At 38.0% G+C, this 27,931-nt stretch overlaps 1 protein-coding gene across 1 annotated transcript; it reads left to right on the top strand.

Annotated features, from left to right (window-relative positions):
* On the top strand, nt 1-27,637 carry LOC131069504 (probable dolichyl pyrophosphate Glc1Man9GlcNAc2 alpha-1,3-glucosyltransferase). Its single transcript, XM_058004965.2, has 4 exons — nt 1-918; nt 26,293-26,499; nt 26,612-26,849; nt 27,003-27,637. Exons 1-4 carry the CDS (start codon nt 157-159, stop codon nt 27,425-27,427), a joined length of 1,632 nt encoding a protein of 543 aa, XP_057860948.1. The 5' UTR covers nt 1-156; the 3' UTR covers nt 27,428-27,637.
* Nucleotides 27,638-27,931: the final 294 nt, after the last annotated feature.

The raw sequence follows: 27,931 nt of genomic DNA, 5'->3' as shown, positions 1-27,931 counted from the left end.
ATCTATTTGAAGTGGCTTTGTATAAAGTTGAAGAGTTGTCTTCGAGAGCTTTATATTAACCTGGAGTAGATCAGCGTCAACAACTGCAAGAGGCCTTGTAGAACTAAGGAAAGCCAACCAAAAAAAAATTCGTCATTGCCTTGAGGAACTCCCCTTATGGATTCTACAGGCTGCGAGGCAGAGGTAATGGAAGAAAAAGAAGGAAGTAGGAGGGCGAGTGAGGGAGAGAGGGAGTTATTATGGATGGCAGGCATAGCCAGCTGCATTAAGGTCCTTGCAATCCCTGCTTACCATAGCACAGACTTTGAAGTGCACAGACACTGGATGGCGCTCACCCATTCCCTGCCCCTCAGCCAATGGTACGCCGACGAGAGCAGCCCATGGACATTGGATTATCCTCCTTTTTTCGCATGGTTCGAGAAGTTCCTCTCTGTGGCGGGTGCTTGGGTGGATGCCCATATGGTGGATCTGCATATGCTCAACTACAATGCCCAAACTGTCATCGTCTTCCAGAGGACAACTGTAATCTTTGCAGATCTCTTACTCTACTGGGCCCTGTGGAGGTGCTGCAGGAAGCTCAGCCTGGAGAAGCAGAGGCTTGTTTATATTGCTGTTGTTTGGTCGCCCGCTCTCTTCATTGTGGACCATGTTCACTTCCAGTACAATGGATTCCTGTTAGGGATTCTCTTGTTATCAATTTCCTATCTTCTCGAGGGAAAGGATTTGATGGGTGGATTGCTATTCGCTATTTTACTGTGTTTCAAGCATCTGTTTGCTGTGGCGGCCCCGGTGTATTTCGTGTATTTATTGAGGCACTATTGCATAGGTCGTTACAGGGTCTTAAGGTTCTTTGCCTTGGGGGCTTCGGTTTTGTCTGTCCTTCTTCTGGCATTTGGACCCTTTCTATATCATAAACAGGTGCATATCTTTTTCTGCTAAAGCATTTTGAATTTTTTTATTTGAGAGTAGTTTGCCTGCAGCGTATTGTATTATGAGAAGTTTCTTGGACTTTCTTTGCTATTCTATGTTGCCTTTTCACGGGAAAGGACCGCACATATGTCGATTCTTGAGGCCATGTGTTATATGCCAATCCCTGTGTTATGATCGCATCTTAAACACACTCCATAGAAAGAGTTTCTTATCGAAAGCCTCGGTTTAGTATTTTGGGTTGGGCTCAAATTTACAAGTAAGTTCTGAGTTTGAAATCACTGCAAAATCCTTGAACAAAGGATCTATTTCAGAAATTAAATCCGAATTGATTCTGAAAATTACTGATTGCTTAGAAAAGATTTTTCTTCTCCTTTTGTTTATGTTTAACAATTCCATGAACGATCAATCCATCCCTTCCTTCCTCGAAAAGACAAAACAAAACCGATTTTGACACTTTATAGACATGTAGTGATTTGATCGTGGATATTACAGTTTCTAAAGCAGAATAAGAAGCCGAAGCTACATTTCTCAAGCACAGTGAGAAATTTTTTAGAGCACTAATGATGCAGTCCAGGATCGGGTACCTTCAGCACGTAGCCAATCCAGGCAGCTAACAGACCATATACTTTAAAACAAGAAAATAAAATCAAACACAAATCTCCAACATTTTTCATTAACAAAAACTTTTCAACTTCTTTGAATAGATGAGAGAATTAACACAAAATCTGGATCTTAAATGATCTGTAGCATAACCAGCTTAGAAATACATATATATTAGAAGATTCTCAACGCATCTCTACAATCTTAAAAGTCACGGGCTTTCTATCATATGAAATATCTGCTCAGTATAACAATAACAATTCAGGATCAATAGACTCAGATGCCCAGCACACAAGATGCCCAGCACACAGACTCTTACATCAACAATAACAATTCAGGATCAATAGACTCAGATGCCCAGCACACAGACTCTTACATCAACAATAACAATTCAGGATCAATAGACTCAGATGCCCAGCACACAGACTCTTACATCATCTCCTACCACAACCTGGAACACTAACGACTTAAAAAGGAAAAATGTATTCTTCCTTCTAAACTTACAACCCACTGAAAAACATCTCCTTTCCCAACTAAGACTCCGTTTCTCTTTTGAATTCCCTACCTCCTCGTCTTTCCTCCGTCACAGCCCCTTAATATGTTATTTGTGTTGATTTTATACTTTCAGATTAATGTAAAACTTGGAAATCAGAATTTAGTTTCTAATTAATTTGTTTATTGTAAATTTTAGAGATTTCTAGATCTAGGCATAGCATAGAAATGAACAGATAAGAACAAAACACAATTACCCTAGGAAAACCTCCTAGGAGGAAAAACCCAGCCAGAAAAGATCCTCAGATCTGATTATGGATTATATTCATATAATGATTACAACACTTATCTCAAGTACTTGAAGATGTCTGAATGTCTGCTCTTAGGGCTGATGAAATCAACAACAGGTCTGCACTTTCATGAGCATCAGGTCTGCCCCTTAAACACACCAACCAGTACTTAGGCTCATACCCTAGATCTGCACTTTTACTTGAGACGGGGCTGCAACTTTAGCGCCTTGATTCTGGAATAGTTCGCCTTCCTTTATGATGGTATTTGCCCTTAATGTTAGCACCTTTGATGGCAGAGATAATCCTGATTAATCCTTCTTCAAACTTCGCATTTAGGCAGATGTATAATTCGCATCATTAGCAGATGTATATTTTGCATGAGGGATGTATTGATTGTGTGTTTGAATGAGGTGAAGATGACTTTATTTATATGGTTCAAGATCTATGAATGTCGGCTTATGATAAATTAATAACCTTTAATTTATTTATGTCTCTTTTACTGAAATGCTTCATAGGGTCAGCCCTATTCATGGGAGCACGTTACCTTGAATGTAGCATGAGGTTTTAGAGGTGCCGTGAGAGAGGGCCCAACCCTATACGTTGAAGAAGGAGCTGGCCCCTTGGGCGGATTCCAATGTTGCCCAAGGCAATTGGAATCCGCTATTCCCTAATTACAATCAATACTCCCTCTTAATTAGGGAGGAGAAACATAACCATAATCTTCCATCTTGCACACAAGCAAAGAATGGATTACATAATCAGAATATTGTAGTCTTCCATTTTGCACACAAGCATATAATGGAACTACATAATATAATCTTCCAACTCGCACACAAGCATAGACTGGATCCACCTTACATTGCCCGCAGAGGGTGGAGACGATCTTTTCTACCATCTTACATTGCCAACAGAGGATGGTTAACAATTACTCTTCTTCCTGAGAAGATTACAATACCACCTTACATTGCCCGTAAAGGGTGGTTTGATACAACACAATGTATCACTGAGGTTGAGACTCCCTCTCAAACAGGGTTTCATTTTCCAAAACACCAAGTCTGTCCTTGAAGTACACAAACTTCACTTTGGACAGAGGCTTGGTAAGAATATCTGTAACCTGCTCATCAGTGCTGACATACTTAAGCTGAATAGGGCCTCTTTGCACCATATCTCGAATGAAGTGATAATGAGTTTCCACATGTTTTGACCTGTCATGAAACATTGGATTGATGGACATTTTGATTCAACTCTAATTATCACAATGAATAACTGTAGGATCCCAAGGCTGACCAAACAGCCCAGCAAGAAGCTTACGAAGCCACACTGCTTCTCTAGAAGCTACGCTTGCTGCAATATACTTAGCTTCAACAATATTTAGTGCAACTGAGGATTGTTTTCTGCAAGCCTAAGAGATCACAGCGGATCCTAAGCTGAAACAAATACCGGAAGTGCTTTTCCTGTCTTTGATGCTTCCAGCCCAATCTACATCTGAACAACCTTCCAAGGTTATTGAAGTGTTAAGTGGATACTTCAACCCATAACCAACTATGCCTCGCAAGTATCTTAGGATGTGCTTGGCTGCAATAAGAAGAACATGTTTGGGCATACTCATGAATTGGCTGAGAGCATTCATTGCAAAGCATATGTCTGGTTTGGTGTTAACTAGATACATCAATGATCCAATCAACTGCCTATACTCCGATGGATTTGCAAAATCAGAGTTAGTCGCAGAAACACTTAACTTCTTTAAGTTAGATTCCATAGGAGTAGACATAGGTTTATAATCCATAATTCTAAATCTTTTCAAAATATCAATAGTATACTTTCCTTGACTTAGAAAAATTTCGTTAGATCTTTGCCAAACTTCTAGACCTAGAAAATAATGCATTAGATCTAAGTCTTTCATTTCAAATTCTGAAGCTAGTTCTTTCTTACATCTAATGATAAGTTCATCTTTACCAGTAAGAAATAAATCATCCACATATAGAACTAAAATTAGCATTTCATCATTGGATAACTTAAAGTAGATGTTAGAGTCAACATCATTTTTACAAAAACCTAAACTAAACAAGTATTTATCAATTCTTTCATACCAAGCACGAGGGGCCTGTTTGAGGTCATACAGGGCTTTCTTCAATCTGCACACATGAGTTATTATTTCCTGAATCTCATAACCCCCAAGTTGTTCAATATAATTTTCTTTCTCAATGACACCATTAAGGAAGGCAGTCTTAACATCCATCTGATGTAGCTTCCAACCTCTAGCAGCAGCAATAGCTATTATAGTTCTAATAGAAGTATATCTAGCAACAGGAGCAAATGTTTCTTCATAATCTATGCCTTCCTTTTGAGAAAAACCACAAGCTACAAATCTAGCCTTATATTTTTCAATACTACCATCAACATTATGTTTAATTTTAAATAACCATTTAGAGGAAACAACATATTTACCTTTGGGTTTGGGCACAATATCCCAAACATCATTCTTGATGATTGACTGATACTTTTCATCCATAGCAAGCTTCCAGGCATGATGGTTCAAGGCTTCTTCAACATTGCAAGGTTTAGATTCAATGAGATTGCACATCAATGCAACGTAGTTGGAGAATACTTGAGGTCTCTTGGTTTCTCGGAAAGTGCCACTGGGAGCAGCAAATCTTTCGGCTTCTTGAATGGTGTTTCTTACCCAAAGTGGCCTCTTTTTAGTAATAACAATGTCACTAGGTATGTCAGTGGGATTCATAGGCTTTAGTGGATCATTATGTTCTTCTTGAGGTGGAGGTTCAACAGGCTCCCTCTGAATCTCAGGGTTAGTATCAACATTCATATCTTGATTGTCATTAGCTTCATTAATAACAGAAGAACCTTTTGATTTCTTAAAAGCAATATCTTCTTCAAAAGTAACATCCCTACTTACCTCAACCTACCTTTGACTAGGAATATAGATTTTGAAGGCCTTGGAGGATTCACTGTATCCGACTAGCATGCTTTTCTTCCCAGAGGGCGCCAACTTGGTTCGCTTTTCCTTGGGCACATGAACATAAACAAGACTTCCAAAAATTCTGAGGTGACTGATGTCCGGTTTGGATCCCGTGAAGGCTTTTTCAGGAGTCATGTTCTTTAGAACATGGTGAGGACATCTATTTTGAATATATACGGCTGTTCAAGAAGCCTCAACCCATAGAAAGGTTTGCAAGTCTTGATCATGAATCATTGCCTTTGCAGCCTCAACAATAGTTCTATTCTTTCTTTCAGCAACTCCGTTTTGCTGAGGATTGTATGGAACACAAAACTCCCTCTTAATTCCTGACTCAACACAGAAATCATAAAAACTACCGGAGGTATACTCACCTCCATTGTCAGATCTTAAACATTTAATTCTTTTACCAGAGGAGTTTTCAGTCAATGCCTTAAACTCTTTAAATTTACTTAAGACTTCATCAAATTCTTTAGATTTTAGGAAGTAGATCCAAGTTTTCATAGAGAAATCATCTATGAAGATTACGTAATAAAGAAATCCACTAGGAGATGCTATAGACATAGGACCACATAAATTAGAGTGAACAAGTTCTAGTTTATCTTTAGCTCTATTTTCACTTTTATGAAAAGAGCTTTTAACATTTTTACCTATAGCACAACCTTTGCAAGTATTATCATGAATTTGACTGAGTTTAGACATACCTTTGACTAACTTTTCAAGAGAGGGAAGTGCTTGATAGTGTAAGTGTCCAAGTCTTCTATGCCATAGTTCACAGGATTCGGGAGCCTCATTAATGAGGACTTGAACAGGATTAGTGGAGAGCTTATATAAACTATCATATCTATTACCAATTACACGAGCAGATTTAAAACTAGATTTCTTAGGCCAAGCAAGTACTTTTCCCTCAGAAAATGCAATTTGATAACTTTTATCTTCTAGAGCAGAAATGGAAATTAAGTTTCTTTTAATACCAGGAACAAATAATACGTCACTAAGGTGAAGTGAAATACTAGAGTCTAAATTTAAAGTAGTGTCAGAACCTCTTCCCGAATATCGAGCATCGTCACCAATTACCACGTGAAGATTGGTATCCTTTTATACTAAGTCTGAAAGATTATCATGGTAGACTATGATGTGTCTGGAAGCACCACTGTCAATCAGCCATGTATTACTGTCTGTGGGTATGCTGCTTGACAGGGCAGAGATAAATAAGAAGTCATCATTTTGTTCTGAAACTTCATTTAGGTTGGCTTCTCTTTGAGTAGGATCATTCTGACATTCTTTAGCATAGTGACCAAATTTGTCACATTTGAAACATCAAACACGAGAGATATCTCTTGGTTTCTTCCAAGAGTGCTGAGAACTAGGTGGTTTGAATTCTCTATTTATCTTTGGATAATGTTTCTTCCAATTTCCACCTTTCTTGTATTGGGCTGCAAGCATGTGTTGGTCATCCACATGAGGACTTTTGGTTTGCCCTCTTGAGATAAGGCGTGATTCTTCTTGAATGCAATCATTCATAAGGCGATCAAGGGTAGGTAACTCAGTTTTACCATTTATGGTTTGAATAAAAGACTCCCATGAGTGTGGTAAACCATTTAGGACAATCATAACAAGGTCCTTGTCTTCCATGTTATGTCCAATTGTACCTAGCTGATTCTTTAGTTCTGAAATTCTCATAAAATAGGAAATAACAAAATCTTCTTTTGATATTTTGATATTAAGTAGTTGCTGTCTTAAAGTAATTGCCCTACTGAGATCGTTAATTTCATAGGTACCTTGTAGATGACTGAACATTTCCCTTGTAGTAGTGAATGAGGCAATGGAGGTGACTAGGTGGTCATTAACTAAATCAATGAGAAGCTTTTTGGCCTTGACAACATCCTTTTTGAATTGTTTTAGCTCAGCTGCATCCGTAGGTTCAGTTAACTCTTTCGCTTCTATGAAGTGAAGAAGATCTTCTTCCTCTAGAGCTAACATGATTCGAACCTTCCATGCAGCAAAATTGAGATTTTCATCAAGCCTATCTTCAACTTTCAGCCCCATTGACTTGACCTGTGAATGAAACAACAATTTGGAAATAAAGGAGTACTAAATTTTGAAATCGGAAAGTTGATCTAGCCTATAGCTCTAATACCATGTTGATTTTATACTTTCAGACTAATGTAAAACTTAGAAATCAGAATTTAGTTTCTAATTAATTTGTTTATTGTAAATTTTAGAGATTTCTAGATCTAGGCATAGCATAGAAATGAACAAATAAGAACAAAACACAATTACCCTAGGAAAACCTCCTAGGAGGAAAAACCCAGCCAAAAAAGATCCTCAGATCTGATTATGGATTATATTCATATAATGATTACAACACTTGAGAGTACTTGAAGATGTCTGAATGACTGCTCTTAGGGCTGATGAAATCAACAACAGGTCTGCACTTTCATGAGCATCAGGTCTGCCCCTTAAACACACCAACCAGTACTTAGGCTCATACCCTAGATCTGCACTTTTACTTGAGACTGGGCTGCAACTTTAGTGCCTTGATTCTGGAATAGTTCGCCTTCCTTTATGATGGTATTTGCCCTTAATGTTAGCACCTTCGATGGCAGAGATAATTCTGATCATTCCTTCTTCAAACTTCGCATTTAGGCAGATGTATAATTCGCTTCATTAGCAGATGTATATTTCGCATGAGGGATGTATTGATTGTGTGTTTGAATGAGGTGAAGATGACTTTATTTATATGGTGCAAGATCTAGGAATGTCGGCTTATGATAAATTAATAACCTTTAATTTATTTATGTCTCTTTTACTGAAATGCTTCATAGGGTCAGCCCTATTCATGGGAGCACGTTACCTTGAATGTAGCGTGAGGTTTTAGAGGTGCCATGAGAGAGGGCCCAGCCCTATACGTTGAAGAAGGAGCTGGCCCCTTGGGCGGATTCCAATGTTGCCCAAGGCAATTGGAATCCGCCATTCCCTAATTACAATCAACAAACAATTTGCTGTTTTTCTTTTAAAAAAAATTCCCAAAACCTGCAGGTATTCCCCTAATTCTAATGCAGCAATTATGAATGTTAAATGCTAGTTTATGTATCCCAATAAATGGGCGCCTTCCATACTCCTACTTCAAACGCCACCTTTCTCTTTCCACGTCATCTTCCCTGCTCTGTCTTTTGTCTGCTCCACGATTCTTCCATGTATCTGCAAACTCTCTTTTTGGCCTTTCTTTTCTCACACACCTCCCCTATTTTCTTGTTCACAACCTAAATAGAAAATAATGCTACCTTGATTCAACTGTTACAAAATGGAGACAATCAGGATTAAAGTAAGAAATTCCAATGCTGAAAATAGGTGTCACCCGTTTAAGGATGTCACATCCATCTGACATCTCCACAAGCCACCAGTGCTAAAATAGACTCCACTATTGTCTTGTTTAGATGCTTCTGCATCATAGTCACTGGGTAAGAAGTTTGTGAGCATAGTGCACAAAATTGAGTGGTGAAATCACACATTCTGCAACAAACTCCATTATTGAACATTTCTTCCTTCACTTCTTCCAGCACTTAAACAGAACTTGAATCCACCATAAGCTGACTTCTTCCTTTTAATGCTTCTTTTCTACCATCTCCTTCCTCTTTTTCTGGGATTCAACCCACTACCATCTCCACCAAAAATCATTTTCATTGACACAATACATTTTATCAAAAATAATTTCTGATCGATCTCCTTTTGTAAACACCTCTACACCTGTAAATACTTCTGGTTCTACTACTGCAACACTTTTGCTTCTTATTTACTTTGCAGTTTTGGTACCTGAAACACTTTTTCTAGTTCTTCACCATGCCTCATAGACATGCTATGCAACGCTTCTCCTTTCCTTATATTTTTCTTACAATTTGTGCTCACACAATGAACTCTAAAAGGCCCATTCTCAACAACCTGCATGTATGTTCTATTCCCAATCTTCTTTCTATTTTCTTCTTCATTAGCTTTATGTAACAAATCACATGAATTGATCAGCTCATTAATATTCTTCATACTTTGTTCAAGCAAAGGATCTTCATCAACTTTACAATCAAGTACAGGTCTTCATCAGCTACTATCTCCAAAGGAACTTCTGTAACATCACTCTTATCTTTTTCAATCTGTACTTCTTGAATTTATGTCATCATTTTCTCTTCTACATTATCCTTAAGCAAGAGTACCTTCTCTTCTTTATTTTCACCTTTCTTCATATCTGCAAACAAAAAAATGCTAGACAAAACAGGGTTTTTATCATCACCCTTCTCTGCTACAATCTCATTTATCAACACATCCATGCCTCTAAAAAGACATGTTTAAATTACAATCAGGTTCTTTTCTGCCTCATGCCACCCAGATGACATTCTTCATCATTCTTGATCACATCTAGGACAACTTCTCCACGATGCATAGCCTACAACCTATCCAGTCTCAAATGTATGTCCATCATCATCTTGAGAGTTTTCTTTCTTTGATACCACTCCACAGCTGCCCACTCAATTGGCCTCTTCAAGACAATCTTCATCCCCTGTAATGTCCCCTTTTGGGATATTCTCTAAAAGTTAAAACAATAATATTCACTAAAAATATGACAACAGTTTTATCAAAGATTGTAATTTTATACAAAATCATAGCACAATACCCAAAGTTGATCACATTGTGAAATCTCTGGAAATACTTTGCAAATATGCTGAATTCAAGGACCCCATCCTTAACTCAACAGTGACAATACCAATGATCCCATCCTAGCATTTCAAAAGTAGGAAAAGACCCTGTCCCTCCAAATCTTAGCTCAGTCTGTGAACCTGGAACTCGTTTGGTTTGCAAATACTACATAGAATTCAAAACTGATCACTTGATGTAATTGCTAGACTATTGCCTGAATAATATTTCTTGATGGATTGACAATAAATCCCTTGAATAATATTTGAATGCTTTTATGAATGATTTTTGAATGAATTTCTGAAGTTATATGTATTGCTGAGTATATTTCTGTATTTCTGGTTTGAATCGATGATCTGATTTATTATTTGAATGAAGTGATACTTGAATGGATGATGCTTGAATGGTTGATGTTTCAATGATTGATATATAATGTTCCTTCCCGCCTAGCATCTCAATTAATAAATAAATAATAATGCCAGCCTGTTGTTTGTTAAGTCCCCATAGGCCAAGGCATTAAGTTAATAAAGGGATAAGATGTTATTCAGCTCAGGAGCTTAAGTCCTATTTTTCATTCATTGGGGATGGGGCCATTTTAAGTCGCAACGTTGTGTTTAGTAGGTTGTGGTCTTGTTTATCTTCTTCTCATGCCAAGATTAGCTTGTTTCCATGATAAGGCAAGATGGCGTTGGATTTAGAAATATGGCCTGGAGTTGGATTTAGAAATATGCCCATCGAGTGGCCATTCCAAGATAGAAGGAAAGTTAAAGTTGCCTTTTGAAGTCACTGAGTTTGAGAGATAAAAAACATCGAAGGAAGGAAAGAGACTCATTCATTATTGTTATCAATTTTATCTTCTGATTTTACTCTCTGCAAATGGAGATGAAAGTACAGGACGAAACCCCTGTCATGGCAGTTCTGGACGTAGCCCCAGGGCTGCAGTAACACCTTTCCTGTTTTGAAAGCCATGAAACTGTTCTAATATCTTTCGTCGGTGCTGAAGGTGATTTTCTGGGCGATTTGGAGACATCACAGCCTGTTTGGTATCATTGCATGGATGAAGGTTTTACAATGCTCAATACATAGGCCCTTCTTCGCTGCTAATTCAGATCAGTCATCATTAACAGGTGCACTTCGAACTGTGAAAAGCCATTCACAGCATCTGAATCATATCAGCATTTGTCAAAGATTGTAGATTGATTCTGATGCAATATTTTAGGCCTTGTGCTCAATACTTCGCTATTTAATGCTGTCTTTGGTTGAAGCTTTGCTTGATAGACTTGGTATTAAGAATCCTTGTTGCATGTCAATAAATACCTCCTCGAGCTATTTGTTATTTGTGAAAAACTTCATGAAATGAATTGTTTTTCTGTTTGGCTGTTCGTATATATTTGCTATTGGCAATAATCTCTAGCAAGGATATTTCAGTGGTATCAGAGCCACCAATCTTGCTAGTCTGTGAGGTATTCTCTATGCATGTCAGTTTGGGAATGATCTAAGTGTTTGCATGTTACTTCTAACCAATTGCATGTCAGCTTGAATTGGTTCTATGCACTCTAGAGGGTCTGGACCGCACAGGTATAACGCAAGAAGTAGTTTTGGACAGTAAGAAGAGGGAGTTGAAATTAACCCAACTGAAACAGTGATGGGAAAAAGAAGAGTAGAAAGCCCACCTAGGGGGTTGAACAATCAACTCAATGATTTCTTGACAACCCTTGCCCAGCAACAGCAACAAATGATGCAACAGTTCCAGGATCACATGATCACAGCCATGGGTCAATTAAGAGTGGATTGTTCTTGATCAAGAAGATCAAGCAGTGCTCCCAGTAGAAGTGATGCTAGACGAGGAATCCAAGATAGAACAGCTTCTAATGCTGTTAGGACAACGAGCACACAATTCGACTGGCCACTACGCCCTGTCTTTTCGCCAAGGCAAGTTGAAGAAGAAGCGATTCCGGAAGTTGAGGAAGAGGAAACCAACATCACTGATGATGTTATGGTAGCTTATGACGAATACAAATCTCTCCCTCCTGATGTAAGACAACTGATAAATCTGAATCAGTTCATGGACCAGCGAAAGGACAAGGCTAGGTACCGCTTGGCAAGGCAAGAGAAGAGGCCTAGAGGGCCAATTAGACAAGGTGCTCAGCATATGGAATATAAGGACACGTTGAATAAGATCCCTCTACCAACCTTTGACGAAAGTGGGCAGATTAGTGCAAGGTCATGGGTGCATAAGCTAGACACATTTTGTGCACTCAAACCAATGGAAGAAGATAAGGCAATACAGTTTGCTACCATGCACTTGGAAGGGGTAGTGTATGATTGGTGGCACTATGGATTAGTGACACAAGATCATGCTTTGATTAGTTCCTATGAGGAATTTGTTAACAAATTGATTACCCGCTTTGACCGGTAAGATGTAGAGGTTTATTACAGGGAGTTGGGTCAGCTCAAGCAAGTGGGACATGTTGAGACTTACATCAATGAGTTTCAGAAAATTTCAGTTATGGTCCCTGATATGTCGGATAGGCGAGTTACTATGTTGTTCATTGAAGGTCTGAGTGATAGACTGAGAGGATTGGTGAAGACTCATAAGCCTAGTACACTTCATGACGCCTAGCGTTGGACTTGGAAACTATACCTTTTTAGCCTTAGAAAAAGAGTTTCAGCCCTTGGAAGTCTGATAAGAAAATTTTTAATCAGCAAAAGAACACACCTCCCAAAGCTGATCAGGAGACAAGGAATGAACTAAGATGGAAGACGTTATGCTTCTCTTGCAAGGAACCATTGGAGTGCGGACATCGCTGCCTTCGTAAAGGCAAAGCACATTTAATTGAGGTCATCTCTAATGATGATGAAGAGTATGAGGAGGAGGCCAACACTGATGAGGATGTTGCATAGGTAGATCAGCCTCAAATAGTTCTAGAGGATACTACATCCAAAGAGACTCCACGCATTGCCGCTCTTTTTGGAGTTCCTTGCAACTGCCCTTTTCAGTTGAAGGGTGTCCTTAAGGGACAACAAATGGTGTGCTTAGTGGACAGTGGAACCACACAACTTTATAGATGAGGGAGTAGTATTGAAGCATGGACTTCTGGTTGAAGAGTTTCCAGGATTCAGTGTCATAGTTGCGGATGTTTTTTTGTTGACTTGCTCTCAAGTAGTTCCCTAGTTGAGTATGCAAATTGGAGATTACACATTGACATGTGATTTTTATGTACTTGGGCTTAATAACATAGATGCTGTCTTGGGATTGGAGTGGCTGGAGTCACTGAACGTTATGTTTAGGATTTTAAATAGATGCAACTGGAATTTTTATGGTTTATGGAAAGAAAACGGTGCTTATGGCAATGTCTGACGGTGGTCCATGAGTTGTATCAGCAAGAAGGATGGAGGCTCTCTTTAGGCACGGAGATGTCGATTGGGCAACATAGTGTTTTGTCTCCACTAGGCCAACTTCTAGCAGTAAACCAAAGTACCATGTGGATATCCAGACAGTGCTAGATAAGTAGAGCCTAGTCTTTGTTGATTTAACTCCTTGACTTCCACTTGATCGTGGGTTTGAGCATGTGATCGAATTAGAGGAGGGCGCAAAGCTAGTAATTACCACACTCTATCGACACTCGCGACACTTCAAGGAGGAGATTGAGAAGACAATCAAGGAGCTTCTTAGCATGGGACATATTAGGCCTAGTACAAGTTAGTTTGCCTCATCGATAGTCTTGGTAAAGAAGAAGGATGGGACTATGCGCATGTGCTTAGACTACAAAGCACTAAATAAGAAGACTATAAAAAATAGATACCCTATACCCAAGATCGATGAGCTACATGGGGTCATGTATTTTAAAAAAATAGATCTCCGCTCTGGATATCATCAGATACGGTTTAGAGATGAAGACATCTAGAAGACCGCCTTTTGTTGCCACTATGGACATTTTGAATACCTAGTCATGTCGTTTGGGCTCACGAATGCGCTGACAATGTTCCAGTCCTGTATGAATCACATGTTTCGTGATTAGTTGAGGAAATATGTCCTGGTTTTCTTTGACAATATATTAATTTGACAATATATTAATCTATAGCAGGACTTGGAGTGATCATCTATATTATCTGGATGTGGTATTGAGTATGGTGAAGTCTCAGTTGCTCTATGCAAAAGCTTCCAAGTGTGAGTTTGGGATGACAAAGATATTATATCTTGGGCATGTCATTGGTGTAGAGGGTGTGAAAGTGCATCAAGAAAAAATACAAGCAATCATAGATTGGCTGCCACCCAGGAATATAACAGAGTTGCGGGGCTTCTTGGGGTTGTGCTCTTACTATAGAAGGTTTGTGAAAGGTTTTTCACAGTTGGCATCCCCATTGACAAATTTGACTAAGAAGGGTGCAATCCTATGGTTTGAGGTGGCACAATTAACTTTTGACAAGCTCAAGGAGGCCATGAGCTTGTGTCTAGTTGTTATGGGACTTTTTCCCGTGAAAGAATTTGTAATAAAGGAATACATAAATCAAAGTAATTAAGAAATATTATTATAATGAAAGGGTGTGATTTTTGGTAAACACCCTTGTGACATTATATAAACTTGTGAATTAATAGAGAAAGGACAGAAGGAGAAGAACACAAGGGAAAGATAAATTGAAAGGAGCACAAGAGAGGGGATAGTTAAGGTCTGGTGGTTGGTCATTGGGCATTGGAGAAGGGGCATACAGTGTGTGTCCAACTCGGGGTACAACGTACACCCAGGAGTGTCCTGGCTAGGGCTGTGTTTATTTCATGCTGTGAAGGCATGTGGGGTTCTGTGTAGGAACCGTGTCCTCCTGGAGTGCTTCCTTGCCTGGAAACCCTAGGCTTATAACTAATCCTCTGCTTGTGGGAAAGTAGCCTCTCCGTGATTTAAGATATGTATTAATCAATTTCATATAGTCATTGCCCTAATATTTCACTATTGCAAATTATTATCTCAAAGCTTTATTATTGATTATTGACGTTAATTCATGTTTATAATGAAAGCTCATCTTTAATATAATTTATAATTGTAGTATAAATGTTTTGAATGTTCATTCAATATAAAATATAAATTTACGAGTAATTTGTTTATTGTTACCCTGAATAATTACTATTTGAACTTTATTTAAATATTGTGCAAACTCTTCATAATAAAAGTAAATTAAAGACCTTACTATTAAATTATTTATTGTAGGTAAAAGGTTAATTACATTAGGTTAAACTTTAATATTTGATTTATTTAATCCGCTGCTAATATTTAATTAACCATAGAGGAAAAGTACCATTACACTAGTACTAGCATTGCCAGACTTCACACAACCATTTGTTTTGGAATGTGATGCATCGGGTCAAGGGATAGGTGCAGTGCTAATGCAAAATCGACACCTAATTGTGTACGAGAGTAGGAAACTAAGAGACACCGAGAGACTATATTCCACATATGATAAGGAGATGCTAGCGATTATGCACGCACTAGCCAAGTTCAGGCAGTACCTTGTTTGAACTAGGTTTGTAGTCAAAACGGATCACAACAGTCAAGTACTTTCTGGAGCAAAAGGACCTAAATGAACGACACCAAAAGTGGGTAAGCAAGATTCAGGCTTACAACTTCGATGTAGAGTATGTAAAAGGTATGAAAAATGTTGTTGCTAATGCTTTATCTAGAAGACCAACACTCTGCTCTCTCACTGAGATTTCAGCTGATTGGAAATCTCTGTTGCTATCTGAATATTCAAAGAATTCATTTACTTGTGATTTGGTTGATGGTAAAGTACAAGATGATAGATATTCAGTGGTTGAGGACATCATCTATTACAAGAACAAAATTTATCTTGTACTAGGTTTGAGATTGAAGGCCAAAATTTTGAGAGCACTGCATGATGTACCTCTAGCAGGACATTTAGGTTTCTTCAAAACAAATCACCAGATTCGTGAGAGATTCTCTTGGAAGGGATTGAAGGATGACATATTGCAGCATGTTAGAGAGTGTCCGATTTGACAGCAAACAAGTTAGAACACACGTTCCTTGCAGTCCTTCTACAACCACTTCCAATACCTAAGCAAAAGTTGGAAGGGATATCAATGGATTTTATTACAGGACTTCCTCGTGTTCAACGGAAAGGTTGCATATTTATAGTTGTTGATAGGCTAACAAAATATGCGCACTTCTTCGCTATCCCTATAGACTCTTCAGCATCGTAGATTGCAGAGTTGTTCTTTAGAGAAGTGTTCAGGTTGCACAAACTTCCCAAAACCATTGTGAGTGATAGAGATAGTAGATTTCTAATTCTTTTTTGGTAGGAGTGTTCAGATTGGCAGGAACAAAATTGACTCCAAGCACGAGCTACCATCCTCAAACTAATGGATAGACGAAGATATTGAATAAGTGGATTGAAAGTTACTCGCGAAATTTTGTTTCAGGACAGCAGCGTGCTTGGGTGAGATGGCTTTATCTGGGTGAGTATTGCTACAATACCACCTACCATATGTCCATTGGCATGTCTCCATTCAAGGCTTTCTACGGATATGATGCATTATCATTCATGGACTTGGCCTTTAAAGATAGCAAAGTCCCTCGGGCAAAGGAGACAATGCAAAGCTACTAGGATATCCTCAAGACACTGAAAGACAATCTTCAACACGCACATAATGTTAGTTTTACTTTCAGATTAATAGTAAACTCAAAAAATAGATTTAGTAACTAGAATTAGATTATTTCCTGTTAGAGTTTTCAACTCAGTGAATGACAAAAAACAAACAAAATAGATAAAAATGAGACAAGACAACATTACCTTGGGAAAACCTCCTAGGAGGAAAAACCCAGTAAGAAAAGATCCTCAAATCTGATTATGAATTATACACAATATTTTGATTACAACACTTATCTCTTTAAGAGGTCTGATATGACCACACTTAGGGCTGATGTAGATGGCTAATCAATATTAGGTCTGCACCTCAGATCTACACTTTTGTTTTCATCAAACAGCAACCCGGTCTGCACTTTTGACACCTTATTCTTGACAACAGTTCACACTTTTCAATGGAGATATCCACACCTAATATTTACACCTTGGCAACAGATGTGGTTCACATTCATGCACAACAGATAACTGACTAAATTCGCCCTTTTTCTTTTACTGGAAATTCGCATTCAACTTCAGAGCTAATTCGCATTTGTGAAGGAAGATATGAGATGATTAATGAGGTCAAGTTGTTCTTTATTTGTATGTGGCAAGGGACCTATTTGAGGTCGACTTGGACTAAATTGGCACCAATTCCTTTTATTTATTTTTATCCCTTTTGTGAGATATATCCTTTGGGTTATAGGGTTGGCCCTATTAGTGGGAACATGTTTCCCTTAGAGTGGTGTGTGAGAGGGGAGAGAAGGGCCTAGCCCTTGGCGTATTCCAATGTTGCCTTAAGGCAATTGGAATCCGCATCCTACCTAGTTACAATCAACACTCCCTCTTAACTAGGGAGGAAATAATTACATAATCAGAATATCATAATCTTCCATCTTGCACACAAGAAAAGAATGGATTACATAATCAGAATGTTGTAGTCTTCCATCTTGCACACAAGCATAGATTGGAATTATATAACATAATCTTCCATCTTGCACACAAGCATAGAATGGATCCTTACATTGCCCGCAGAGGGTGGAGAGGATCTTTTCTACCATCTTACATTGCTCGCAGAGGATGGTTACATTTGCTCCTCCCTGAGAAGAATACAATACCACCTTGCATTGCCCGCAAAGGGTGGTTGGTACAACACAATGTATCACTGAGGTTGAGACTCCTTCTCAACCAATGTTTCATTTTCCACAACACCAAGTTTGTCTCTGAAGTACACAAACTTCACTCTTGACAAGGGCTTGGTAAGAATATCTGCAATCTGATCATCAGTATTGACATACTTCAGCTGAATGGCGCCTCTTTGCAGCATATCTCGAATGAAGTGATAATGAGTTTCCACATGTTTTGACCTGTCATGAAACACCGGATTGACAGACATCTTTATACAACTCTGATTATCACAATGAATAACTGTAGGTTCCCAAGGTTGTCCAAACAATCCAGCAAGGAGCTTATGAAGCCACACCGCTTCTCTAGAAGCAACACTTGCTGCAATGTACTCAGCTTCAGCTGTACTTAGTGCTACTGAGGATTGTTTTCTGCAAGCCCAGATCTCTCTGCGGATCTTGAGTTGAAACAAATGCCAGAAGTGCTTTTCCTGTCCTTGACACTTCCTGCCCAATCTGCATCTTAGTAACTTTCCAGGGTTATTGGAGTGTTAAGTGGATGCTTTAGCCCATAACCAACTATGCCTCACAAGTATCTTAGGATGTGCTTGGCTACAACAAGATGAACATGTTTAGGCATGCTCATGAACTGGCTGAGAGCATTCACTGCATAGCATATATTTGGTCTAGTGTTAACTAGATACATCAGGGATCCAATCAATTGTCTGTACTCAGATGGATCTGCAAAATTGGAGTTAGCTGCAGAAACACTCAACTTCTTTAAGTTAGATTCCATAGGAGTAGACATGGGTTTACAATCCATCATTCTAAATCTTTTTAAAATATCAATAGAATACTTTCCTTGACTTAAGAAAATTTTGTTAGTTCTTTGCCATACTTCTAGTCCTAGAAAATAATGCATTAGACCTAAATCTTTCATTTCAAATTCTGAAGCTAATTCTTTCTTACATCTAATGATAAGCTCATTTTTACCAGTAAGAAATAAATCATCCACATATAAAACTAGAATTAGCATTTCATCATTGGATATTTTGAAGTAAATGTTAGAATCAACATCATTCTTACAAAATCCTAAACCTAACAAGTATTTATCAATTCTTTCATACCAAGCACGAGGGCCCTGTTTGAGGCCATATAGAGCTTTCTTTAATCTGCACACATGAGTATCTCTTTCATGAATCTCATAACCCTCAGGTTGTTCAATATAGACTTCTTCCTCAATGACACCATCAAGGAAAGTAGTCTTAACATCCATTTGATGTAGCTTCCAACCTCTAGCTGCAGCAATAGCTATTATAGTTCTAATGCAACATGGGCAAATGTTTCTTCATAATCTATACCTTCCTTTTGGGAAAAACCACGAGTTACAAATCTAGCTTTATATTTCTCAATACTACCATCAACATTATGTTTAATTTTGAATAACTATTTTGAAAAAACAACAGACTTACCTTTAGGTCTAGGCACAATTTCCCAAACATCATTCTTGATGATTGACTCATATTCTTCATCCATGGCTAACTTCCAGGCATGCTGATTCAGAGCTTCTTCAACATTGCATGGCTCAGACTCAATGAGATTGCTCATTAATGCAATGTAGCTGGAGAATACTTGGGGTCTCTTGCTTTCTTTGAAGGTGCCACTAGGAGCTGCAAATCTTTCAGCTTCTTGAATGGTGTTTCTCACCCAAAGTGGCCTCTTTTTGCTAACAACAATGTCACCAGGTACATCCGTAGGATCCATAGGCTCAGGTGAATCATTATGCTCTTCTTGAGGTGGAGGCTCAACAGATTCCCTCTGAATCTCAAGGTCAGTATCGATATTCATATCTTGATTATTATTAACCTCATCAACAACAAGTGAACCTTTTGATTTCTTAAAAGCAATATCTTCTTCAAATGTAACATGCCTACTTACCTCAACATATCTTTGACCTAGAATGTAGATCCCGAAGGCTTTGGAGGATTCACTGTATCCAACTAGCATCCCCTTCTTTCCGGAAGGCTCCAACTTAGTTTGCTTTTCTTTAGTCCTATTCTTTCTTTCAGCAACTCCATTTTGCTGAGGATTGTAGGGAACACAAAACTCCCTCTTAATTCCTGCCTCAACACAAAAGTCATAAAAACTGCCAAAGGAATACTCACCTCCATTGTCAGACCTTAAACATTTAATTCTTTTACCAGAAATGTTTTCAGCCAATGCCTTAAATTCTTCAAATCTACTTAAGACTTCATCAGATTCTTTAGTCTTTAAGAAATAAATCCAAGTTTTCCTAGATAAATCATCTATGAAGATTACATAGTAGAGACATCCACTAGGAGAAGCTACAGACATAGGTCCACATAAATCAGATTGAACAAGTTCTAATTTTTCTTTAGCTCTAGTTTCGCTTCTATGAAAAGAACTTTTAACATTTTTACCCATAGCACAACCTTTAACTATCCTTCCGAGGGAAGAAAGAGCTTGAAAGTGTAAGTGTCCAAGCCTTCAATGCCATAGCTCACAAGATTCAGGGGCCTCATTAATGAGGGCTTGAACAGGGTTAGTGGAGAGCTTATACAAACTATCATATCTATTTCCAATAACTCGAGTAGATTTAAAACTAGATTTCTTAGGCCAAGCAAGTACTTTACCCTCAGAAAATGCTACTTGATAACCTTTATCTTCTAGAGTGGAAATAGAAATTAAGTTTCTTTTATTTCCAGGAACAAATAAGATATCACTAAGGTGAAGTGAAATACCAAAATTTAAATTTAAAGAGGTAGTGCCAGAACCTCTTATCGAATATCGGGCATCATCACCAATTACCACATGTAGACTGACATCCTCTAATTTTGAAAGATGCTCACGATAGCCTGTGATGTGTTTGGAAGCACCACTGTCAATCAACCATGTGTTATTATCTGTGGGTATGTTGCTTGACAAGGCAAAAATGAATAAGAAGTCTTCATTTTGTTCTGAGACCTCATTTAGGTCGGCTTCCCTTTGCGAGGGTTCATTATGACATTCTTTAGCATAGTGATCAAATTTGTCACATCTGAAACATCGAACACGAGAGAGATCTCTTGGCTTCTTCCAAGAATTTTGAGAACTGGGTGGTCTGAATTCTCTATTCCTCTTAGAATTATTCTTCTTACCACCTTTCTTGCATTGGGTTGCAAGCATATGCTGATCATCCACTTGAGGACTCTTGAGTTTTCCTCTTGTTGCAAGGCAAGATTCCTCATGAAAGCAATCGTTCCAAAGACGATCAAAGGTTGGGAATTCAGATCTCCCACTTATGGATTGAATGAAGGAATCCCATGAGTCTGAGAGACCATTCAATGAGATCATGTCAATGTCCTTGTCTTCTATGTCATGACAAATTGTGCCTAGTTGATCCTTTAGTTCAGAGATCTTAATGAAGTAAGACAAAATTGAATTTTCTTGATCTGAGGGCACAATCAGCTCTTTGTCTTGCACAAATTGAAGGAGATCATCTTTCTCAAGAGCAAGTAAAATGCAAACCTTCCAGGCAGCAAAGTTAAGTGCCCGTTCAAGCCTATCTTCAACTTTCAGTCCTGTCATTGCCCTGACAGACAATGAAACAACAACTGGAATAAAAGACTACTGAAATCTGAAAGTTAATATATATAACCTAGGGCTCTGATACCATGTTAGTTTTACTTTCAGATTAATAGTAAACTCACAAAACAGATTTAGTAACTAGAATTAGATTATTTTCTGTTAGAGTTTTCAACTTAGTGAATGACAAAAAACAAACAAAATAGATAAAAATGAGACAAGACAACATCACCTCGGGAAAACCTCCTAGGAGGAAAAATCCAGCAAGAAACGATCCTCAGATCTGATTATGAATTATTAAGAGTTCCGATATAACCACACTTAGGGCTGATGTAGATGGCTAATCAGTATCAGGTCTGCACCTCAGATCTGCACTTTTGTTTTCATCAAACAGCAACCTGGTCTGCACTTTTGACACCTTATTCTTGACAGCAGTTCGCACTTTTCAATGGAGATATTCACACCTAATGTTTACACCTTGGCAGCAGATGTGGTTCGCATTCATGCACAATAGATAATTGACTAAATTCGCCCTTTTTCTTTTACTGGAAATTCGCATTCAACTTCAGAGCTAATTCGCATTTAACTTCAGAGCTAATTCGCATTTGTGAAGGAAGATATGAGATGATTAATGAGGTCAAGTTGTTCTTTATTTGTATGTGGCAAGGGACCTATTTGAGGTCGGCTTGGACTAAATTGGCGCCAATTCCTTTTATTTATTTTTATCCCTTTTGTGAGATATATCCTTTGGGTTATGGGGTCGGCCCTATTAGAGGGAACACGTTTCCCTTAGAGTGGCGTGTGAGAGGGGAGAAAAGGGCTCAGCCCTTGGCAGATTCCAATGTTGCCTTAAGGCAATTGGAATCCGCATCCTACCTAGTTACAATCAACACAGAACACGCACAGAACCAGCAAAAGATGTATGTAGACAGACACTGTGTTGAGAGGTCTTGGAGATTTAGTTTTCTTGTGTCTTCAGCCATACAGGCAATCTACATTGAAGACAAGTGGCACAAAAAAACTAAAACCATGTTTCTATGGGCCTTACAGGATTTTGAGAAGAGTTGGAGAGGTCACATATGAGCTGGAATTGATAGATGGCAGCAAAATACATAATGTGTTTCATGTCTCATGCCTCAAGAAGGCATTGGGCCAGCACACAGTTGCTTCTCCATAATTGCCTCCATTAGATGAAGAAGGGAATTTGGTGCATCATCCTAATTTGCGATTGCTACAGGACCGGCAATCACCGGAAGGGAGGACTGTAATGTCCCTTCTCGCCTAGCATCTCAATTAATAAATAAATAATAATGCTAGCCTATTGTTTGTTAAGTCCCCATAGGCTAACGCATTGAGTTAATAAAGGGGATAAGATGTTATTCAGCTCAGGAGCTTAAGTCCTATTTTTCAGTCATTGGGGATGGGGCCATTTTAAGTTGCAACGTTGTGTTTAGTAGGCTGTGGTTGTGTTTATCTTCTTCTCATGCCAAGATTAACTTGTTTCCACGATAAGGCAAGATGGAGTTGGATTTAGAGATATGCCTTGGAGTTGGATTTAGAAATATGCCCATCGAGTGGCCATCCCAAGATAGAAGGAAAGTAGAAGTTGCCTTTTGAAGTCGCTGAGTTTGAGAGATAAAAAACATCGAAGGAAGGAAAGAGAATCATTCATTATTGTTATCAATTTTATCCTTTGATTTTACTCTCTGCAAATGGAGATGAAAGTACAGGATGAAACCCCTGTCATGGCAGTTTTGGATGTAGCCCTAGGCTTGCAGTAACACCTTTTCAGTTTTGAAAGCCATGAAATTGTTCTAATATCTATCGCTAGTGTTGAAGGTGATTTTCTGGGTGATTTGGAGACATCACAACCTGTTTGGTATTGTTGCATGGATGAAGGGTTTACAACGATCAATATTTAGGCCCTCCTTCGCTGCTAATTCAGATCAGTCATCATTAACAGGTTCAGTTCGAAGTGTGAAAAGCCATTCACAGTGTCTAGCAAGGATTTTCATGATGATTGAATGATTGATGTTTGAACTTCTTAGTTTACATTTCAATGTTTGGATTTTGAGCTGCCTGATCATCACTTATGCTATGGGAACTCTTTGTGACATTGCAAGAAGTGAAATTTATGTTCAACTTTATTGTATAAACTTAATGGCAAATTCCAGGGCTCAAGACACAAGGATTTCTTTTGTTTTTCTTACTACAAGTCACATGAAGTACAGAAGCAGAGGATACACAAAAGTTACAATCCTTGTTCCTTGAACTTTGAGTTGTTTTATTCTAACGAATTAGTTTGTACAAGAAGGCATTGTCTTTTGTTTTTCTTTCTTCAAGTTGCATGAAGTTTAGATGAGGATACGCAAAACTGCACTCCTAATTTGACTAATTGAGAAACAAAACTAAAACTAAAGTAGTTGAAATGTGAATTTCATTTTACTTCCATTTTTATTATTTTAGATTACAAGGCACAAAAGTGAAAGATACACAAAAGTTTGGATTTTTGGATGCATGTTGATGTTAATAGCAAGTACCATGTCTTTTGGAAGTTTGTGCTTTGCCTTAAAATTTGGAATTTCCTCATGTATTTGTCCACTGCCATGATACCTCATTTGGATGCATGTTGATGTTAATAGCAAGCAACATCTGAAACTCTTAATTTCTTCATTTACCTTTGGAAGTTTGTGCATCAATGTAAACTTGGAATTTCTTCATGTATTTTTCCACTGTCATGGTTCTCAGGAATAGCTGCATGAGTTGGGACATGGTACAATTCATTCCACTTCTATCTGCTCATTGTGTCAATGCATCAGCAAATTGGTGAAAGCTTCCTAATGGATTCTTAGCATGTTCCAAAGATTTTCAGAATGGGGGCATGTTGAGGATGGGTTTCGGGGACCATGGACCCAAATTTGGGGATAGCCATTGGTGTGGCCTACACACACATACACATAAAACATGGGCCCAATTTTTTTTTATCATTTTTTTCTTTTCAAAACCAGAGTAAGGGTTGAGGGGAAACACCCCGTGATGGGATTGGGGGCAGCACCTTATGAAGGTCTTCAATACCGCACACAGACTTCCATGGTGCATGTTATTTTTGAGAGTTTTATCACACAGTGTCCTTTGACCCAAATTTAGTTTGATCAACTAATTAAAATCTGCTTCACAATTTTAGGGTGATTGCAAAAATTTAACAAGCTTCGATACTATTTGCTGCTTTTTTAAAGAGAATGGTAAAAATGATTTGCAGTTAACTTAGAAACAAATGCTAAAATTTAAAACTGGGGGGCACCTGCACACTGGATAAGATTTACGCCTTCAAATCTTTTTGGAAACACATTAGATGTCACAAAGATGGATCTCCATATTAGATTGCTATTAAAATGGTAAAAGGATGCCTTGCTAGGGTTATCCCTCAATATATGTTCAAGTGGGAGGAAGACCCTAATTACAATGAGATAATATTTCACGGATCAAACATAACAGAATATTATATAGATATGAGGCTTCAGGGTAAAATAGACCATAACAAATTCCTTATGGTATTTTGTGCCTACACAACAAAATTGTAATCACAAGATTCGGTGGACCTGTTTAATTAAATTTACTGGAGTTCAGTCAACATGTTGCCGGCCTTGATGTGCATGATTGTTTTTTCTGCACAAGTTTTGTTTCCTAGTTTTCATACATGGCATCTTCTCTTATAGCTCCTCATCACTTTGTGTGCTTTGAATCCGAATTGGAATATAGGCACTAATTGTTTTAATGATCCTTAATTAGATTATGTAGTAGGTTTTGATTTTAAGGATGTTTTAATTGTTGTTCTAGCTCCTAGTGGCTCTAGGGCCGAGACTATGTAGTCTTGTCAGCCACTTTCAAACAGGACATAGACTATAATATGAGAGTATGATGTATCATAGATTATGTAGTAGGTTTTGATTTTAAGGATGTTTTAATTGTTGTTCTAGCTCCTAGTGGCTCTAGGGCCGAGACTATGTAGTCTTGTCAGCCACTTTCAAACAGGACATAGACTATAATATGAGAGTATGATGTATCATAAATTAAATTGTTATGGATGTTTGACATTGACCATCTCTCATCAGTTTTTTGTATATATTTGTACAAACATGTAATTCTGTCTGTGTTATAGATTTGAGCTTTTTCCTAAGTGAGCAGTTTTTGAAATTATAACTTTGGCAAACCTTGAACATCTTAGTGGATCTGTGTCTTTAATGTAGGGTGGATTTTCATGAGTGTTTTTTGTGAATTGGGTCTGAAGAGCTACTAATTGAATGGTCTTTTCTGATCAGGTGTGCATGGATTGTAGTCATCAACTTGATTTTTCTTTAATTTTGGCTTCTCACCATTCCCAAATGATCAATTAATTGACCAGTAGAAACTGATTGACTACATGCAAGGATGAAACTATACAAAATCTTGACTTGTAACATGCTTTAAGAATTTTACATTGATTTTAATCTGAATATTTAAATGATTTAGCTTTTGCATTCCACATTTGAATCTTTCCGCAATGTAAATTTTTGATACTTTCTCCTATGCAGTGACCTATTTTCCTTATAATTTATCATATTTAATTATTTTAACAGGAACTAATTGCTGTCCCTTTACTCGAAGATCACAAATTATTGCAAGGTTACTCTAATTTAGTTTGGGGCTGTTCACATACATTTCTTGCCTATATCAGATCTTTCACAATAATGCTTTTAGTTTTGGGACCAAGCAAGTAGCATATTTGCATTGACCCTTACAAAATTTTGTCTGCAAGCAATATTAATTTGTATGTTGAATTCCCAATGGTAGTATCGTATAGGGCATATTGTGATTGGGAATTCTAGTTGGCACCTTCTTGTTTGCATGGCTAAAGTAGGATGCACTATGATCTATTTCCTGAACTATCTTGGATTTTTGGCACTCACATTGCCACTCTGATTTGTGTAGGTTCTGCTTGCAGATACCACAAGTTCTGAAGCGCTTATTTCCCTTTGGAAGGGGCTTGTGCCATGCTTACTGGGCTCCAAATGTGTGGGCACTTTATAATACAGCTGATAAAGTTATTGCATTTGTCCTCAGGAGGTTTGGTTTTGACTTTAAATCTCCGACAGCCTCCTTGACTGGTGGACTTGTTGGTGATTTCGCACCTTATGTGGTTCTGCCACAGGTTTTTTTCCACTCTATTACTTAATATTTTTGCTGACTTTCTATCTATATGACCACCTTAATTTGATTTATCTACTATTTTTTCAGTCATTTGGGTGTTGCAATGTTGGCAGATCACACCTCTGGTAAGTCTTCTGTTGGTGGTGCTGGGAATGCTTCCATGTATTTTCCAAATATGGAGGCATCCAAAACAACAGCATTTGGTGCAGTGGATTGCATATGCATACATGTGTGGGTTCATGTTTGGATGGCATGTTCATGAGAAAGCCTCACTGCACTTTGTTATACCACTGAGCTTGGTTGGCATAAATGGTTTGAAAGAAGCAGTCCACTACATGTTTCTGTCAATAGGTTTTTTTTGACTTATAATCTTTTGTCTTTTCTTTTCTACTGTATATTACTTTTCCATTTCTCTTGGATGCTTCTATTTGTTATCCCCTTATTGTCTTGGCATCTTTCTGTGCTCAAGTTTACTGAGAAATGTTAATGCCCCCAATTGTGCAGTATCTTGTTATTCAATGTTTCCGTTGCTTTATGAAGACAAAGAATATCCTGTGAAAGTTGTCCTTCTCACTCTACAAGGAGTGGTTATGTGCAGAAGCTTCTACCTCCACCTCAATAAAGAAAACACAAGAGAACATAAGGCTTCTGATCTTTCACCAAGTAAGGATGGACCGGTTTCACAATCTGGCTTGGTTGCAAAATTTTGCACTAAAGACATTTTAAGGAATATAGAATTGAGTGGAAAAATTGGCCAATCTTATTTGTGGGGTCTGATCATTATTGAAATTTGGGATCATTTCTTACATCCGTACCTCCTTAATGACAAATTTCCATTCTTGCCTCTTATGATTCGATCTGTTTACTGTGCGGTGGGAATGTTTTATTCCTGGATATTCCAGCTTTCTAGTCTTTTTGGTTCAACCTAACATGTTCTTGGCATGGGTATATGTACAAGGGACACTAACACTGCAATTCAGAAACAACATTCACAATTTTGAAAACTCTGAATTTATTTGGACCTATGTTTTTGTTGTGGTGTTATCTAACCAGAGAGGCTCTCATCCTGGTGGTGCCCTGGTATTCTATTAGTATTTATTATAAAGTTGAAAATATGATTAATCTGAAAAATTTGGTGATTTTTCTGTGTTGAGATGAAGTCACTGATGCGTTTATGATGATTTTTTTCTCCTATTAATTTGTCCTGTATTCTATAACTACTATGCTGAGAATTCAATATGGTGATGATTAATTATAAATTTGTAATATATCAGAAAATGAATTTGGGTCAGGCTAGCAAGGCTAGTATTATTATGTTAAAAGAGCTTTTACCTAGAGTTGCTTGGCTGGTATCTTCACAATGATGGCACAGCAGTGACAGCAGCATGGAGAGGATGTAGCCGTAGTCTTCTTTGAGTTGACGCCCAGTTACG

The sequence above is a fragment of the Cryptomeria japonica genome, chromosome 3 (assembly GCF_030272615.1).
Source record: "Cryptomeria japonica chromosome 3, Sugi_1.0, whole genome shotgun sequence".
NCBI lineage: Eukaryota > Viridiplantae > Streptophyta > Pinopsida > Cupressales > Cupressaceae > Cryptomeria > Cryptomeria japonica.
The sequence above is the reverse complement of the archived record's forward strand: the minus strand, read 5'-3'. Positions and strand labels throughout refer to the sequence as shown.